Source organism: Saccopteryx bilineata, chromosome 3, assembly GCF_036850765.1.
Source record: "Saccopteryx bilineata isolate mSacBil1 chromosome 3, mSacBil1_pri_phased_curated, whole genome shotgun sequence".
In the NCBI taxonomy this organism is placed as follows: Eukaryota; Metazoa; Chordata; class Mammalia; order Chiroptera; family Emballonuridae; genus Saccopteryx; species Saccopteryx bilineata.
The window spans coordinates 7,219,406-7,237,848 of record NC_089492.1 but is presented as its reverse complement, the minus strand read 5'-3'; the positions used below and the strand labels follow the sequence as shown (position 1 = coordinate 7,237,848).

Sequence of the window (18,443 nt, the reverse complement as noted above, 5' to 3'; positions counted from 1 at the left end):
CAGACTGGAGGGCGGGAGGTGAGTCAGCCCCAGAGTGTGTATTATGCTTTGGTCAAGTCAGGTAGCTCTTTTACAATCTTACTAGCTAACTAAAGCTGTTGTAATAAATTGGTATCTGAACTTTAAAAGCTTTAAAAATTAATAAAATCACACCTTGATTTCTAATAAATTGACCATACTTTGAGTAGTACATTCTCCCTAATAAGGAAGAGTCATTTACTTAATGGAATACATTTCTTTTAATCTTTGCAGAATTTCAGCATAAGCATTTTTCTGATGTCTTTTATGGTCTATTATTGTATTGCAGAAAAGAATTGCAACTGAGCATTTAAACCTTGCAATACTAAGGCAGAGTGCCATTTGGTGTTGCGTATTTGTCATAGGCTCCTTGTTATTTTAGATTTTAGTCTTGGGAAAACATACCAAAAGAACAGTTATTTGTTATTGAATCTTTCTATTTTATCTGAGGTTATAAACTCAACTAACCTGTCAGATTATTAAACTCAGTAATCTACCATGTTGGTGATCTACCTTGTAAATATAGTTAATTTGATTTTTAAATTTGTATGTGTGTGAAAGTAGCTTGAAAATGTGACACTTAATTTTTACTCATTAGTGTAATTAAGTTTTGATTAATTTTTAATGCTTCACATGTTTTGTGTTTTTCCTTTGGAGGATTGGATAGCTTTAGTCAAAGCAGCTGCTGCCGCTGCGGCCAAGAATAAAACAGGGAGTAAACCTCGAACCAGCGCTAACAGCAATAAAGAGAAAGAGAAAGATGAAAGGAAGTGGTTTAAAGTACCTTCAAAGAAGGAAGAAACTTCAGCTTCTATAGCTACACCAGAAGTTGAGAAGAAGGAAGATCTGCCCACGTCTAGTGATACATTTGGTACAAAATATGTTCTTACGTTCATTCCTGATGGCAGTGGTAAACTCACATAGTGACTAATGAACGAGTCAGACCCACTGGCTGCCTGTAATTCGAACACGTAGTTAAATTATTAGGCTTTTACTCTAGCATAATATGACGGGTAACTTTTAGCATTTTACTTGATAGTGGATGCCCTCAATATTCTTGAATAGAAATGAGATGAGATTTTTATTTGTAACTTCTTGGTAGGATTTTTGGGTTTTGTTTGTTTTACATTTTATTTTTTTAAGCTTTTAAATGTTTCTGCATGTATTTTGATACATAATGTGGAAAAAGCAGCAAGTCACTCTCTTCCTGCTTTCCTTCCCAGAGAAGACCTGCTTAGTAGTTTTTATTTCTAGTATGTCAGTCTGGAGAGGTTTGTGTTTTTTGAAAATTCTGTATCAAGCACTAGATTAAAAAAATTAAGGCAGAGCATTTTTACTATTTTGCTTTTTTTTAAAAAAAAATCGTGTTTCGACTTTGGATTCTATATAAATTCTCATATGTGTGTTCTGTTGAAAGTAGGACTTCATGTAGAGAACGTTCCAAAGATGGTCTTTCCACAGCCAGAGAGCACATTATCAAACAAGCGGAAAAACGACCAAGGCAACTCATTTCAGGCAAAGAGAGCGCGGCTGAACAAGATCACTGGTAAACCACAATGATTCTTTTGAGGGGGACGGAGGGTTTGATGTTAGAGTTGTGTTAATAAAGTAGGGTATCTTTGGGGTAGTACAACGGTTAACTAGAAAGACAGTTTCTTTATGGGTCTTCAAGATCAAGATCTTTCAAAACTGTCAGCTTCTCGTGTTGTGCAGAGTGAAAAACGTCCCGAGTCTTCTACCACCTCACAGGGATGTTGTGAGGATTGGCAGGGTCACGAGTTACAGAATTCCATCGTCTTCAGATCACCTTGGTGGTAGGACTAGTTTCTGGAACACTTGAGTTGTCTGCTTTTGTCAACCTTGGTGACATAATAGCTGAGGTTCTAAATAGCACCCATTTTGACTCCTGATCAGTCTAGTTAAGGATGGTACCATACATGGTCAGAAAGGTGGACACCGACGCCATCAATTCCCAATGTAAAAGCACTTCCGTAAGTTTTTAAAAGTTCTAGCCATATCTTCCGGTGGGCCTGAGAGTCTGGCCTTGCTCCCCTGTGCCGCGCCGGGATGTAGGAGTAGATTCCGGAGGAGAAAGGACGGAAAGCCCTGGCCACATTAGCCGTCACGGGACAAGAGCCACCGCGTGGGAGCTGGGCCAGTTGTGCTAGGCCCTTGGCTTCCTCGGCCCATTCAAACTCATGATCCCAGGCTCTAAAAGAAGTTATGAACGTGTCATTTTTTGTGAGTGAATGTTAAAAGGGCAGTTAAAATACTTTAATTATTCAGTCATATGTTCTTATTTTAAGGACAGAATGGGTTTTTGTGCCTTTGGCTTAATAAAGCTATATAAACCTTCATTGGCATTCTTTTACAATTTAAAGAAGTTTGGTTTCATTGTCAGATTCAAGAATAAACGTAAATTAAACATTGGTCCATTTCTGATGAGGGGAAGCCTGCTGAAAGATGGCTGCAGCTGAGGGTTCTTCAGAACCAGAACCACTGTTAGGTTCTAGCATTCATCTAAGTGACTGTGATTGGTTTCCACAGGCGAGACTTCCTAGTTTTTCTATTTGTTGTTATTTTTGTGCCTTTCTCTGATAAAGGATATATTTGGTCCCAGGACAGGAAATACATAAAAATCAACTCATTCATTCCACCTTTTCCTTAGAAAACTTAGCTTTGGAGGAAGCCAAAATGCTCTCCAGGTGGTTGTTGAAGTTGAGCCTTCAGTTTGGCATTAGAGTAATGGACGGTAGGGCTGCATGCTGCGGCAGAAGCGGATGGACCCCTGGGACCCTGACTCCTGGGCTGCCAAGGTTGGAATAGCACTGCTGGAGGAGCCACAGCCGAGGAAGATGGAGGGGACAGCGCCTGACCCAGCCGCCCGCTCGCTAGCACCCTGGTGTTCTTATAATCCGGATGACCCGATTTCAGTTTCCCTCTACTGACGCCTTCCTGAGAAGTTACATTTAAAGAAGTAAAAAAAAGAAAACAGCTCATTCCACAGTGATGCATTCTCTCTGCGTGGCTTTGAAAAGACAGTGGGGAGAGGGGGAGAAACCATTTTACCAAGTGCCTCAAGGAAATCCGAATACTGGTTGCTCAGTGACCCTGTGCCTTCTGTGGAGGGACTTCGTCTCCACGTCCTCTGGGGATCTCAGATAAACGCGTGGTAGTTTGGCAGCGGTAGGAGAGCATACGATTTTGGAATGTGAGACGGTGATCATTTTGTCCCTTTACTTATTTGGAGGATTTAAATGTGTGATAATCCTTTTAATAGTTCATCTGTCTCATCGTTTCTGATTTCATGTTACAATATATCACTCAGAAAGACAATAGAGAGGATTGTTTTTGATGAGTAAAACTTAGGCTTGCTTCTGTACAATAAATTTCATTTGTAGGCCATGACAACTAATATAAAAGTAGCAATTTTTGTTATGGAATTATGGTGTATTTTAAATTTATCAAGCTCACTTATCCTTGTCCTTTTGCTACTGAGAGGACCAGGACTGCAGTTATGCCAGCGTCTCAGCCTGCTGTGATGATTTCTGTACACTGTTTGAAATTGTTTAAGCGGGAATTAAGTGGATCAAGCTGAATATATTAAGTCATGTGTTTATTCACTCTTGTTCTTTCTCATACGTACACCCTACTGAGATTCTAAACCTGCTGTCTGTGTGGGAAATGATATAGGGTGGCTTTTTTCATAAATTTCCAAATAAGTAGACATTGAAATTATAGTTGCACAGTGTATGTATGTTCTTCCAGAGTGTTATTTATTTACTTTTTATTATGTAATGTACTGTATGGATAGTTACCGACTTTATGCACACTTATTTAGAATAGACAGTTTACAGAGCGAGAACAAGAAATCCATACTTTGGGACAAAGTTGCAAGCAAACTGCAACCAAATTTGAATAGATTTTAAAATAGGTTGTCAAGGGAATAGAAGAAACTTCAGCAGTTGGTGCATCGTCTGTTTCTAATAGTTCTAGGAGCTCCTAGAAGTTTAGCCGGATTAGATTTGTTTGTGCAGCTTATATATTTTTAAAATAATTTTTAAAATCCCAGGAGTTTGAATTGGTCAGCAATTATGTTATTGATGATAATATCAAGAATATTTGATTCTTAATCCCAGGAAAGTCTCACAGTTTGGAATTCCTGGATGAAAAGTGGCCCATAAGTTTAAGCACTTTGCTCTCTTTTCCTTCCCATTGCTATATCAGAGTACTTTGGGCTCTATGCTGCTATTCCTAGTGGCAGCAATAGACCAACTCTATATTTTATAGTTGAAGTTTAGCATATTTTGGAATTGTAACTTTGTGAGTGGAACTTGATATTCTGCTTCTATTTGATATTTAATTTCTTTAAAATGTATTTTAAGATATGCTATAGATAATTCTTCTAGAGGAAGACCTATTAGTAATATGTGGAGAATACATATTTGCAAATAACTAAAAGCAATTTCATTTGCATCTGTTTCCTTCCAATTAATTCTCATTTTCTAAAGATATTGATTGCATTTCTCCCCAGAGCATGAGCAGGTCAAGATAACAGATTTTGCTTTGCCTCTTCCTAGCAGTAGTCAGAGTGCTTGCCTCAAAGACATATTTTTTGCTCCTTAGTATTTGTATTTTTGACTCTTCTGTAAGATAGTGTACCCATCAGTACGACGAGCTATCTATCGATCATATTTGATGCTTCTGAATTCACTAGATTCACCCAAGTATTGTCTTTTCTAATCTCATTTTAGGTAGTTCTTATTAAATGCCCATGGCTTTTTATAAGAACACCACAGAGCTCTCTTTTTCCTTCACAGCCCATTAAATGGGAACTGCTCTTAATTAATTGGTATAATATCCTAATGTAAATTCAGAGTGTGGCTGAATTATTTTATTTTTTTTAAATGTGTCGTACCTTTAATTTTTTTTTTTTTTTTTTTTTTTTTTTTTTAATTTTTCTGAAGCTGGAAACAGGGAGAGACAGTCAGACTCCCGCATGCGCCCGACCGGGATCCACCCAGCACGCCCACCAGGGGCGCCGCTCTGCCCACGAGGGGGCGATGCTCTGCCCATCCTGGGCGTCGCCATGTTGCGACCAGAGCCACTCTAGCGCCTGAGGCAGCGGCCACAGAGCCATCCCCAGTGCCCGGGCCATCTTTGCTCCAATGGAGCCTTGGCTGCGGGAGGGGAAGAGAGAGACAGAGAGGAAAGCGCGGCGGAGGGGTGGAGAAGCAAATGGGCGCTTCTCCTGTGTGCCCTGGCCGGGAATCGAACCCGGGTCCTCCGCACGCTAGGCCGACGCTCTACCGCTGAGCCAACCGGCCAGGGCTGTACCTTTAATTTTGTAGTTGTGACCTACTGCATCTATTGATGAGATATAAAATATTTTCACTACCTGTATGAAAGGAGACAAAATGTAAGATGCATGTAATAGATCGAGTAGCAAACACCTGTCCTGTGTGACTAGTGCTTAGAAGTAGAATCTCCACTCAATATCCTACAAAAGAATTCGATTCTCTAATTATTTTTCTTTTTATTTTAGTAGTATTGATTCTCAAAAATATTAGAGAAAAACCTAGTAAGGCACATTTAAATGTTAAAGAGCTACATCATGCTTGTCTTTTTCAGTCACCTAAAGATATGTTCAGAAGTTACATATTAATATATCAATAATTAGGGTAAAATTTATGGTTTATAGACTATTTTTGTAAAATTATTTATATGTTGCTTTCCCCTCCATTTAAATCTTACTTGATATTGTGAGACTTAGACAAACTATGTCTAGATTATTATCTCAAACGAGATCAAATACGTTTTAATACCAATCTTTGATGTATCCACTTAATTTTTTTGCATTTTGCCTTTAAATTTTTAAATCATAATTCCGAGTAATAGATATTCAACTTTCCAATAAAGAAAAAATGCTTTTTGCCTCGTTTATCATTTGGCTGCATTATCACTTTAAGAATACAATTTTTAGGCTTGACCTGTGGTGGTGCAGTGAGTGGATAAAGTGTTGATCTGGAACTCTGAGGTCGCCAGTTCAAAATCCTGGGCTTGCCTGGTCAGGGCACATAAGGGAGTTGATGCTTCCTGCTCCTCCTTCCTTCTTTCTCTCCCCTCTCTAAAATGAATGAATGAAAAAATAAACTTACTTTAAAAAACACAATTTTTAATATTTGAATTTCTACTTGGATCACTTAACATTTTGAGACAGTTATCTGAAAAAGTCAAGAAATGTTGCCTTGTGACTAGCTTGAAGTTATGGGACCCTTGGGGGCACCTTTTTCTTCCTATTAAATATGCTGTAGACAGCTTCAGAAATACCAGGTTTATAATTGCTGTACTAAGTCTACTATTATGTTTTTGATTGTTAAACATCCTTTGAAGCAAAGAATGTTTGTGTGGCCAACTTTGAAGCGACACAGAAATGATTTGGGGGGACCTTTTGTGTATCCAGTGGCCATAAGCAAAAACAGATACTTGGTATTATACAAGCTTTATAAACTCGGCTTCATTGAAGGTACTTGTCAAGAAAATGTCTTTAATTATTCCAGATAAAATATTGTCTTGTAAAATTGAGAATTAATGATGTACATTGGAGAAAACTAGAACTCCCAAGTTACTTCATATTTGTAGAATGCGGCTATAATACTAAGATGTTATAGAAGGACGCATACTTTGTTCATATTAACAAAAAATGGACTCATTGGTGATTTTAGCACTTGTGTGGGATAAGCTACAGATGGGTATAGAGATAAACTGTAAAGCTTTTAAAGGATCCAAGTGAAATTAAAAATTGGGAGTAATTTTTTTAAGGTAATAATAGAAAAACAAAAGATATCTTATTTTCTAGATCTTAGGAAGAGATTCTCTTAATATTAATTTTACATTTGATTTCAGTTGTATAGATAAAGCCCATAATTAAGAATACTAACAGTCTAATACTAGATTTTTCGATGTTAAATGGTAGAATTTCAAATTTTCAAAGAATAAATGCGTATGTGTATAGTACTGTAAGGGTATCTTTGGGGGGATTAGAACTAATTATGTAAACTTTCAAATTTGATTCATTTCTGTGAGTCATTATTAAGGGTGTTTATATTTTTGACAAGTAAACTTTTGAGAATATTTACTCCCTATATATTAAACAGTATGGGGGATTTCAACTGGTAAAATTTTTATGAAGTAGGGTAAAAGTCACCATTCTTTCTAATAAGCAATTTCTGTACAATTTTTCTCAAGGTTTGTTGGCCTCCAAAGCTGTTGGGGTGGATGGTGCTGAAAAAAAGGAAGACCGCAAAGAAACGGCTCCAATGCTGGAGCAGGTATGACACGGTAGCATTTGATTGTTTTCAAGGGTCCCAACTGGAATGACCCCGGAGCTCTAATCTCCACGCTATTGAAATTGCCCTTTGGTCAGATATGGGAATAGGAAGCTAATTATTTGATGGCAAGTTTTTAACTCTGCCTTCTCCAAGGTATACAAACTACAGACTTCACTTGTGTTTGTTTTCAGTAGACTGGCATTTCAAGCCTTTGTCTCCAACATTCGAAGGCTTGGAGACAGGCATCCCAGGGTATAAGCTTCCAGCTGGACCACCTCTAACTAGCTTACGGAAAGACCCTTACACAAATACTTCTCATTTGTGAGTTAAAACAGGGTTTTTGACATCTAATAAAGCTTCTTTTGTAAGAAGTTTCTTTTATATTGTAACAATTGGTGTTATTAGACTATGTGTTTTATGAATTGATCAATGAGCCATACATTTTTTGCTAGGATGTATATTTTAATAACTACAAAAAAAAAAGAATTAAAAAAATATTAAGGGTCTGTCTTTAAACCACCTAATAAAGGGATTTAAAAGTGAAGGTTGCAGTTGCTAGATTTTGCCTTGGCTGCCTTCAGATTCCCACACCACCTGTACATAATGAACTGTGCATGCTTTTACATTTTCTAAGGGCTTAACTTCTCGGGCACTGGAAGACGATAAGAACACAGTAATAGCCATAACTGGATTTCCTTGGTTCTCCTGTTTTAAAATCTGAGCCTTAATGTAGTTTTAATATATCCTTTTTGTATTATTTTCATTTTCTTTATTAGTAGCCTAATAAAGAAGACGTTAAAATGAGTATCTTTTGCTCTTTTCTATATGCGTTTAAAAAAATACTCCAAATTTAATTGATATTGTATTGAGTTTTTCAGGGTGATTTTAGGCTTGATTTGATAATGCATTGTTTTGGTGCCTCCGTTAATGTTGTATTAAGTCAGCGGTCTCTTAAATTGATTCATATGTCAGCAGATCATACCTTCTGGTTTTCTGTGGTCATCAAATGGTTAAGTCTGCCATTATTGTTGGTATATCAACCAAATTTTAAGTGACATTTTTTTTACTGTGTATTACTATAGTCAACATCCCAGATATAACATTATTTTGTATTTTCACCACTGTTTATGGTATTCTCAGAATGCAATAAATCAGGGACTTGGGTAATAAAATGTTTCTGGAAAATTCATTACAATGTCAATCTTTCATTATGCACAATCCTACTGAGGTGAATGTGAAAATTACTTATACGTGGCAGTTAGTGTGGAGGGCAATGCCCACTTCAGAGAGAACAGAAATCAACATTTTGAAATTGAGTTCAAAGAAAGAAACAAAGAAAAATTGAGTAACTCGGCTGTTTCTATTTGCATAACTTAAAAAATGTTGAGAGTCCTTGCCAGTTTTGTAACAAAGAGACCAGTAATCATTAATGAAAACGATGTCAATTCTTTTAGATTTTTAAGGGACGTAATGATGTTCCCTTATCTTTTATGTCATTCAGTTTGATTTCAATGTGAAAATGTTTTAAAACCAAATTCTTAATTTTTATGCTGTTTGCCCTGCTTCAGAGTTAAAAAGCCGAGTTATAAAACTCCTAATTACATGTTAATTGGTATCAATAGTAAAGTAGACTGAAAAGAGAGGTGTTGATTGTCACTAACCTCTTTTTGTCCTAACGAGTAAAAAAATTATGTCACTCATGACATAAACTTTTAACAGGCCTAGAGCCAAAATTTACTGTGCTAATAATGGATTTATTTTACTGACATTAAAAAATTCAAACTCTGTAGTCTTGAACCCCAATTCTCAGATTATTGATTATGGATTACTTAATTGTATTAGGGAATTGTTATGTTATATTTACTTTTGGATAAAAACTGCATTAGATGCATAATTCAGTAAGTTTTTAAAAATGTTAATTTGTCCTTGTTTAGAAGTTAAGCACCTTATCAAGATACTAATTTAAGTTTTAAAATCATGTTTTATAACTTTGTATCTCGAGAGTACTGGATGCTGTAGTGATGTCTCTCACATATGTGAAGATGAACAATAAAATTGTTTATTTACAAGTAATGGCTCTAATTACTTTTCTGGCAACACCTTTTATGATAAGCTTAGGAATCCTTCCCATTTATGGAGTACTTTTTCAGATGATTAATCTGCATTTATACACATGTGTAATGAGTAAATTGAAGAGTAGAAACGATGAAAAATAAATGGGACACTTGACACCAGCCTTTTTATGTGGTATGTCCAACATGCCATCGATAGAGCACTCAGACAGAGCTGCCCTACTTAATACCAACTCTGCACATTTTCCCTCTAAAACTTGAGGGCCTTGTATTTTAGTGCGAACAGAAAGCTGTTTGGTCCCCAAATAATCTTTCATATTCCAGAGCTCTGCAGACAGCAGGCCTAATGGTCATCCCTCCCAAGACACAGAAGTTAAACGGTTTCTTAAGGACAAGTGCATGTCCTGAGTGCTAGCGACCTGATTCCTTGTAGGGGCCTATCTTGTGCAGACATCTAAAAAAGTGTATCTTACGTTTTTACAAGAATATCAGAAATACAGTATAGGCATTCCAACACTATAAACTATAACTCCATCCAATGTGGCTATTCTCTGTTGTCTTTGGACACATTCACAAACGTTTTTACACATGTAGGAAATTTTATTGCCAAATGAAGAACTGACAAAGTTCTAATTTTTTTTTAAAAGTATCAGTTGGCAGGAAGAAGGTAAAAACTTTCATCTAAGAATGCGACGTATTTTGTTTTTAAATCCAATGTTTTTAACTTACACTTGGTTTTACTCCTTGGTTTTTTTCTGTTGTTGTTGTTGCTTGTTTTGTATTGTTTTTTAGTCTTTTAACTCGGTACTGCTGGTGGCTTTGATTTCATGATGCACTATGCTTATGAAACCAGCTTTCAGCACTAAAATGAGTTAAAGATAATGTTTTGTTAATTTGATCATTGTTTTCCTGTTGAGATCTTTCTTTAAAGGGAAACTGTCTACTTAGACTTCTGCATTCAGCTTAATAGAGGAAATTATTTTATAAGAAAACATTTGAAAGTCAAAAGGTTTAAATGTATTTCTCTCATGATCTAAAACATGAAAATGCTGTTTACCTAATTATTATTGTCATTGGTCATTATGACTTCAAAAGAGGTACATTTCAATTTAATACTGAAAATACTTGTTCAGTAAGGTAACATTTTATATTCTGAAAGTATTATTAATAATACATTCTTTTAAAGCCAAATTTAGACAAAGTTGACAGCATCCCTTTAACGACATCCTATTCAACTTTTAGTTAATAATTTGTGGGGTTCTTTTTGGTTTTTCATTTGTAATAGAAATGTTATATGTTGCTTAACAATGTTTTTGGATACTAAAGTTGCTTAACAGTCAAAATAGAATACAAGAACAAAAATGAAGAAACCAAAATAAAAATATCAATTTTTTATTATTTATTCAGGCGATTTCACCTAAACCTCAAAGTCAGAAAAAAAATGAAGCTGACATTAGCAGTTCTGCCAACACTCAGAAACCTGCACTGTTATCCTCAACTTTGTCTTCAGGGAAGGCTCGCAGCAAGAAATGCAAACATGAATCTGGAGATTCTTCTGGGTGTCTAAAAACCCCTAAATCACCACTTCCCCCAGAATTAATACAAGTCGAGGATTTGACGCTTGTTTCTCAGCTTTCTTCTTCAGTGATAAATAAAACTAGTGAGCACAGATTTTTAAAAAATAGTTACTTATAAGATCCATGAAAACCAGTTTGATTGTAGTTATATTGTCTTTTTATGAAGTTGCTTTTTAAAATTCAAACTTAAGTGGCTTTGGTAGGGAAGACTTGCAACTATTTCAGGGGCAAAAACCAGCTACCTTTCTGACTGATGTCCTATGCAGAGACTGAACTGCGGGTTGAGAGCCTTTACCACTTACTACGGGAAATTCCGCTGCAGTTTCATTCTCCTCAACCAATAATCCAAGCTCAATGAGAGGCCTGTTTCATTAAAAAAAAACCCAAACAAACAAAAGCCAACATATAAAAATGCCTCCTGGTGGGTATTTTTCCTCCAGTCCTAAAGACTGTTCTTATGGATAGGTGTAGTCACTGTCCCGCTTTCTGTACCCCCTCTGGTTCATTTTAGCCATTTTTATTCTAGGATTTAGGATGCAAACTTCAGTCAGCTTTTCAGTGAATGAAGAAGAATGCTTCCTTGATCTTATTTCTAAAGATGTTACTGTTTCAGTACCACTGATTGTTCACGAGTTAATTTAGCCTTTTAAAAAATAGGCTTTTGACACAGGTTTGGATAGGGATATGACAAGATTTGTGTTGACTCCATTTCCCTTATTAGTTTAGTATTCTAAGTTAGAAAAACACGGAAAACAGTTCACCTGGAAAGTCCCTTTACAGCATAAAGACAGTTTTCCTTTGCTATTTGTACAACGCATGAATTAGTAAATGAACATGACACGTTTCCTTATGAATTCTTCTGCATCCTCTCTTCCACAATTAAAAATGTTAGCATCGAGAAGACTTTTTTTCAAGAAAATATATTAATCGCTTCCTTTTAGTTGCCATATTTTCTACGAAGTCATATTTATCAACTTTTGATCCAGTTTCGGCACTTTTTTTGTTTTTGTTTTGTTTTGTTTTTAATAAATGGGTAGGAAGGATGGGAACAGAAAAGCTCACATTTCCTCGTTATGGCATTGACCACGAAGTAATGTCAGTAGTCACAACAGTGTCACCCGACATTTAAGTATTTTGAAATTGTTTTGTATTTTGGTATTATAACCAGTGTTGCAGCAACTGAGTTTTATTCTTGTTATTTTAAATTACCACTGTGTTCTTTTAATTTCAATTTTTGTAAAATTTCTTTTAAATACTAAATACCTCTTTAGACCACTTATTTTCTCCTTCTAAATTAATAACTTATTGGCCTTATGTAATCCTGCCTATACTAAATAATCAAACATTTACATGCCACATAGAAGAAAAACTAAAGGTTGAAAAAAAAGGACAGGAATTTTCAAACTTTTGTGTTACATAGCTAGAAGATGCTTAAATGATTCACCAAGTTAGTTGTTATAAATGAAACAACACACGTGAGGGCAAGAACAGTGTCGTTTTCTTCTAAAATCCTGATTTGCCCATGAGTAGAACACTTAAAGTTGTTTGTTTATTTTTTTTTAATGAATCAGGCCCAGACATATGCTTATGAAAAACATTTGGGGGAACGAGGGTGGGACAAAATTATTTACATTAGTTTTGCTTGGGCAGGTAAAGTAAAGCACTAACTACAATGCATGTCAGATTTTTGTCACCTATGCCCCTGCCTTTATTTTTTCTCCCTTAGATTTTCTAGATTTGTAATGTAGCAGAAGGGACTATATATATATATTAATCTTTGGCTATACAGAGACTAGTTTCCCAAAGGAAAAATGGCCACTAACACAATGATCTGCAATTAGAGAATTAACTGTAGCCTGTCACGTGGGGAAACTATCTGAAATTAATGTTCCATGTTATTTTCTTTTGGTTCTAGTAGGCTTTGCTTTTAAAGTTCTGATTAACTCTTTGTGAATGAGGGCAGTTTTTGCCTTTGATTACTTTTGGAACATGCCATTCCTTGTGGATACCATACAACATCAGAGGGCAGTATTTAAATCATTTTTCCCATTTATCTCCTTAAATATTATAAGATGACCCCGGAATGTATCTGCTTCGTGAACATTGAAGATCTTTTTCTAGGTCCTCCACAGCCTGTGAACCCCCCTAGACCTTTCAAGCATAGCGAGCGGAGAAGAAGATCTCAGCGTTTAGCCACCTTGCCCATGCCTGATGACTCTGTAGAAAAGGTTTCTCCTCTCTCTCCAGCCACTGATGGGAAAGTATTCTCCATCAGTTCTCAAAATCAGCACGAGTCTTCAGGACCAGAGGGTAATGTATATTGATTTCCTATAGACCCACACATAAAAGAAGATAAGGAAAGTGCTAAGAGACAAAGACTATTAAAATATTATGAAATTTCTGCTCTTCCCTTATAGCTTTTGGACTTGTAAACACTTCATTCATTCTACAAAGAGTTACTAAGAGCTGCTTTGTGCCAGGCTCCGTTTAGCTTATGTAACATTTAAGTCCACATGGGTACTACTGAGCTAGTTAATGTTAATATATTACATTCTTTATTTTGTGTAGTGCCTGATGTTGCACATTTGTCACTTGAGAAGCTGGGACCCTGTCTCCCTCTTGACTTAAGTCGTGGTTTGGAAGTTACAGCACTGCTAGCCCCAGATCCCTCTTACCATAACGAGTGTCCCAGGGCAGAAAAGGAAGATACTCAGATGCTTACAAATCCTTCTTCCAAAGCAGTAACTGATGGAAGAGGAGCTCCAACAGCAGCAGGTAAAAAAGGCTCACCTTACAAGTAGCTCTAGGCTTGCATTTATAGGCTGTAGACATTTTGATGTATAACTAAGTGATTTTAATATGTAATTCCTCTTCAAAAATACTTTTATGTAACATTTGTGGGAGACAGGGTTTCTCTGTCTTTTTAAAGTTCTTTTGTGCCATCATTTGCTGTCAAATGTCCGGGATATACATACTAATTACTTTGTCCCTTTACCCCTTTCTTTGCTTCCTTCCTCCTTCCTTCTTTCGTTCCTTGCTTCCTTCTTTCTTTCCTTCTTCCCTCCCTCCATCCCTCCTCTAATTTTTAAGTTTAAAAACAATTTTCAATTACAGTTGATATTCAGTATTATATTAGCTTCAAGTGTACAGAATAGGGTTAGATATTTACATAACTTACAAAGTGATCCCCTTGTATGTGTAGTACTCACCTGGCACTGTGCACAGATATTACAGTATTATTCACTGTATCCACTGTGCTTCACATCCCCCCGTTTTTTAATTGCCAATTTGTACTTCTTAATCCCTTTTTCACCCTTTCCCCAAAGTCCCTCCCACCTGGCAACCATCAGTTTGTTCTCTTTGTGTGTGTATTTTCATATATTTTGTTTTTTAGACTTCTGCATATAAGTGAAACCATATGGTATTTGTCTTTGCCTGATTTATTTCACTTTGCATAATACCCTCTAGGCCTATTGATGTCGCGAATGGTAAGATGTTACACTGGCTGAGTAATGCTCCGTTGTCCGTGGACACCGCCCTCTCTTCAGTCATCTATCAGTGGGCTCGTGGGGCTTGCTTCCTACTCATTCAGCCACCCAGAAATGTCTTTTGACTGGAGCATTTGACCCATTTGCATTTAAGTATTTTTGATAAGTTTGTAGTTATTTCCATTTTTTTATTTATAATTTTTATCTGTTTTTTCCTTCTTAAGGAAGTCACTTTAACATTTCTGGTAGTACTGGTTTGATGGTGATGAACTCCATTAGTATTTCCCTGTCTGGGAAGCTCTTTATCTTTCCTTTAACTCTAAAACCTAGCTTTCCTGAGTAGAGTACCTCGGTTGTAGGTCCTTGCTTTTCATCACTTTGAACATGTATTTTGTGTCCATCCCTTCTGCCCTGCAAAGCATCTGTAGAGAAATCAGTTGACAGCATTATGGGAGCTCCCTTGTAGGTCACTAACTTTCTCTTGCTGCTGTTGAACCTCTGGCATTTTAATGAGCTGTGTCCTGGTGTGGTCCTCTGGGTGCAATGATGCAGACACCTGGGCACCTGGGCTGAGTGCTCCATGGTGTTCTTTGTGCGGGTTGTGTGTCCCTTCCTGCTGTCCTTGCGCCTTGATAGCTGTTGGCATGTCAGTGGGTGGGACTGGCCCTCAGGTGACTGGCTGTGTGGGCTGCCTGTGACTACAGGTGACAGGTTGGTGTGCGAGGGTTCCACTCCATGGAGTCACTTCAGCGGGACTCCGGTGCCTGGTGAGCCCACCCTTTGGGCGTGTCCCTTGTGGAGCTAAATGGGTGGTGCTCTGAAGCCCGTCATTGGGTGTGTTGGTTCTGGGCCTCTGGGGAGGAGCTACCGAGCAGGCCCCTGGTCAGCTGCTGCCTGTGGTGTACCCTAACCACCTGGTAGGAGCTATGAATTGATCTGAGGTTAGTAGCTGCCTATACTGGGCTTGGAGGCGTCTGGGAGAGGCCAGCCATGCTGTGAACTGAGGCTGGCTGCCAGTAGTGTTGGGCTTGGGGCCACTGAGCAAGAAGCATGCAGGGCATGCCGAGGCTGGCTGCTGCTTGACTGGGCTTTGTGGACCTTTCAGATTTTAGGGAAGGGTAAGCATGGGCCAAGGCCAGCTGCTTGTTTGTAACAGCTGCCGAAAGAGGTTCCGGCCTGCGCGTTAGTGGAGTGGAGTGGAGTGGAGTGGGGTGGGGTGGGGTGGGGTGGGGTGGGGTGGGTTCTCAGGGAATCCCAGGGTGGGGTGAGTTGGACAGATACTCAGATTTGACTTCTGTGTCTACCAGCTGGGTTGCGAGAGGGCTCAGCAAAGAACAAAATGGTGGAGAAAGCTGCCCCTCTCGCCCTGCCCTGAAGCCAGACAGTTCAGTTCTTCTCCATGTGTCCCGGCACTTTTCCGGCTGCTGCCCAGTCCTGAGGAGCCCACATTGTGGGCTTCTGTCAGCCAGAAAGTCCTGTGCGGGCCCTTTAAGAACAGTGCTTGGGACCCCAGCAGTCCTCCCTCCGACTCCTGACCGAATCCCTGCGGATTTTCATAGCCAGGTGTAGAGACTTCCCAGCACTGGGACCCTCGGCAAGGGAGCTCGGTGTGGGTCTGGGCACCCAGGCTCCCAAGAGGGGACCCTCCGCAAACCAGATATGCCTCCCGATTTCTAACGCCACCGATGGGTGTGGGGCGAGCACCCTACCTCCGCCTCTATTTCCTGTGTCCATGTGGCTTCTTTAAATCCGCAGTAATAGGACTTCTGTTCAGCCATAAGGTGGTTCTCGAAGGTGGTCGTTCTATAATTTAGTTGTAATTTTGATGTGGCCTTGGGAGGAAGTGAGTGCACATTTTCTGGCTCCTCCGTCTTGACCGGAAGTCCCCTCCCGGCTTCTTTCTCACATCCTGTTTTTACTAAATAGGCGTTACTCGAGTTCAATATAGTTACCGAAGTTTTTGGTTTTGAAACCAGGAAATACTTTGGGGGATCAATAATTACGTTGAAGGATTTTAATAAAATTTAATATTTAAGAAACACTTAAATTTAACTATATACCTGTATTTTAACTATAATCCCATATTTTGAGGCAAAATCTCTCAAATTTAAATTTAATTCATTAGTGTTATTTTGGTAGTCTAATACTTAAAATCAGCCATGTTCAACACATTTTGGGGATGATTTATGATAATTATTTTAATCTGAAAGCATTTAGAGGTTTTATCAAGTAGATACTTTAACAGAATTTATATTTCCTTATAAACTTGTATTTCTAATTTATATTTCCTTTATAAGGTTACATTTTTTAATGTATATTTTTTATTAAATTTTAACCTCTACTAAGGAGTACATATAATAAAAAGAAGGCAGGTACTGGTTTTAAATGCTTTTCCAGTAAATTACTATCTTGCAATTAGACAGATGGAGTTCTGTTGAGTCAGTTCTGAAATGGAGAAAAACATAAACTTTTTTGATTTACAACCAAGAGCATTGGGGATAATTGTTTTAATAGAATCTTCCCTGAAATCACCTATCAGCTCCTTGGATGAAGAATCAACTAGAGCTTGCTTTTTTCTGGTGATGGTATACATTTTAAAAAAAGAAACATCTTGTAGATTACTGTCTTTAGATACTGTCTTTTTAGAATGTCTTTACATTCTTACTCTGTCTTTCGAAGTAAAAATGTAATTAATATTAAATATATAGTTTTCTATAATTTCATTTTATTAATAAAGATTAAAGTTATTTTGTTTCTAATAGTTTTTCCATACCTTATTTTAACAAAGCGGTGCCCAAATTTGAAGATTTGTAAGTTTTGAAACATGTCTTGTCATTTCTCAAATCCTGCTGTCTTTTGATTCTTACTCTAAGCCCCTCTTATGCTAGGGTAGTTAATTTTGCTTTCCCCTTTCCCACAAGAAAGTCCCACAAGAATTACCGTTGACCCTTTGAGGTAGTTTTCCTGTTGAAGGTCTCCTTCAATTCTTTCCCAATCGGGAATTTGTTGCTGGGCTGAATATATGAAAAATATTTTAAAGTTATAATGCTCTGTGTCCATTGGGAAGATTATTTTTAAATGAACATTTGAAAATAATTGTATTTTCTTTAAATATGAATAGTAGTAATAAGCCTGAAAGGTCCATTTATTAGAGGTTTGAACACAATCACAATATTCGGATCCTGGCTGGGAGGAATTCTAATTTATTTCTGTTACCCTTTTCATCTTTTATTTTTTGAGGGAAGTAACAGAATTCAGGTGATAACTTAATCAGATCTCTTTTTATTAAAATCCTATGAGCTTGTGTGATTTGCATTGAAAGCTCAGTGACCTGCATGCCTTTGCATGCTTTCCTCTCAGTGTTTTTATCTACTGTGTCTCAATTGTTTTTGCAGTGTATGTTGGACTTCCATTTTCTTGCAAGTTGTTTGCCATCTAGAGTCAAAGTCCCAGGTGTTTTGTTTCTGCTTTTTCTAAAGTGTTGCTTATTTGATTGGTTAATTTTCCATAATAATTATAAAAGTAAATTTTGTTACTGTTAAATTTTAAAACATTTGTTAAAAGCATTATTTACCAGAACTTGCATTAAAGACAGTTTCTGGGGTATTTCTCCTCTCCCCTCACTTAAAAAAGAAAAAAAAAGAAACTTGTGTTTTAGAATGAGGAGGATGTTAGTCATTACCTGTGAAAAATTTTTACAGAGTTGGATTTTTACTTCTTTGTGGTTTGCGGTGTGCCTGCTGCCCCATTTAGAGGTCATGGTAAGGGATTGAGGGGATATGCAAATTACCCAGTTATTAGATACACCTCTTTACAGGGTAAGATTTACTGTTAGTTGTTTTTCCAGTAGAGGTAATGAGTTTGCACTAATTCTTCTATATTCTTCCACTGGGAAGCAGGTGACATTATGACTAAGCAAGGTTAAGGATGCTATGGCTGCCCACGTGACCAAAATGT

The 18,443-nt window shown here is 37.4% G+C and overlaps 1 protein-coding gene across 10 annotated transcripts in view; it reads left to right on the top strand.

Annotated features, from left to right (window-relative positions):
- PHF20L1 (PHD finger protein 20 like 1) overlaps positions 1 to 18,443 on the top strand; it is a 79,390-nt gene that overhangs the window by 38,924 nt on the left and 22,023 nt on the right. For 7 of the 10 annotated variants that reach the window (XM_066265630.1, XM_066265636.1, XM_066265632.1 and 4 more), the window contains 6 exons: positions 676 to 889; positions 1,436 to 1,564; positions 7,267 to 7,349; positions 10,829 to 11,081; positions 13,120 to 13,308; positions 13,567 to 13,773. In XM_066265630.1, the coding sequence (XP_066121727.1) occupies positions 676 to 889; positions 1,436 to 1,564; positions 7,267 to 7,349; positions 10,829 to 11,081; positions 13,120 to 13,308; positions 13,567 to 13,773 (1,075 nt within the window). The remainder of the gene's footprint in view (positions 1 to 675; positions 890 to 1,435; positions 1,565 to 7,266; positions 7,350 to 10,828; positions 11,082 to 13,119; positions 13,309 to 13,566; positions 13,774 to 18,443) is intronic. The other 3 variants (XM_066265637.1, XM_066265633.1, XM_066265631.1) reach the window with 1 other exon arrangement.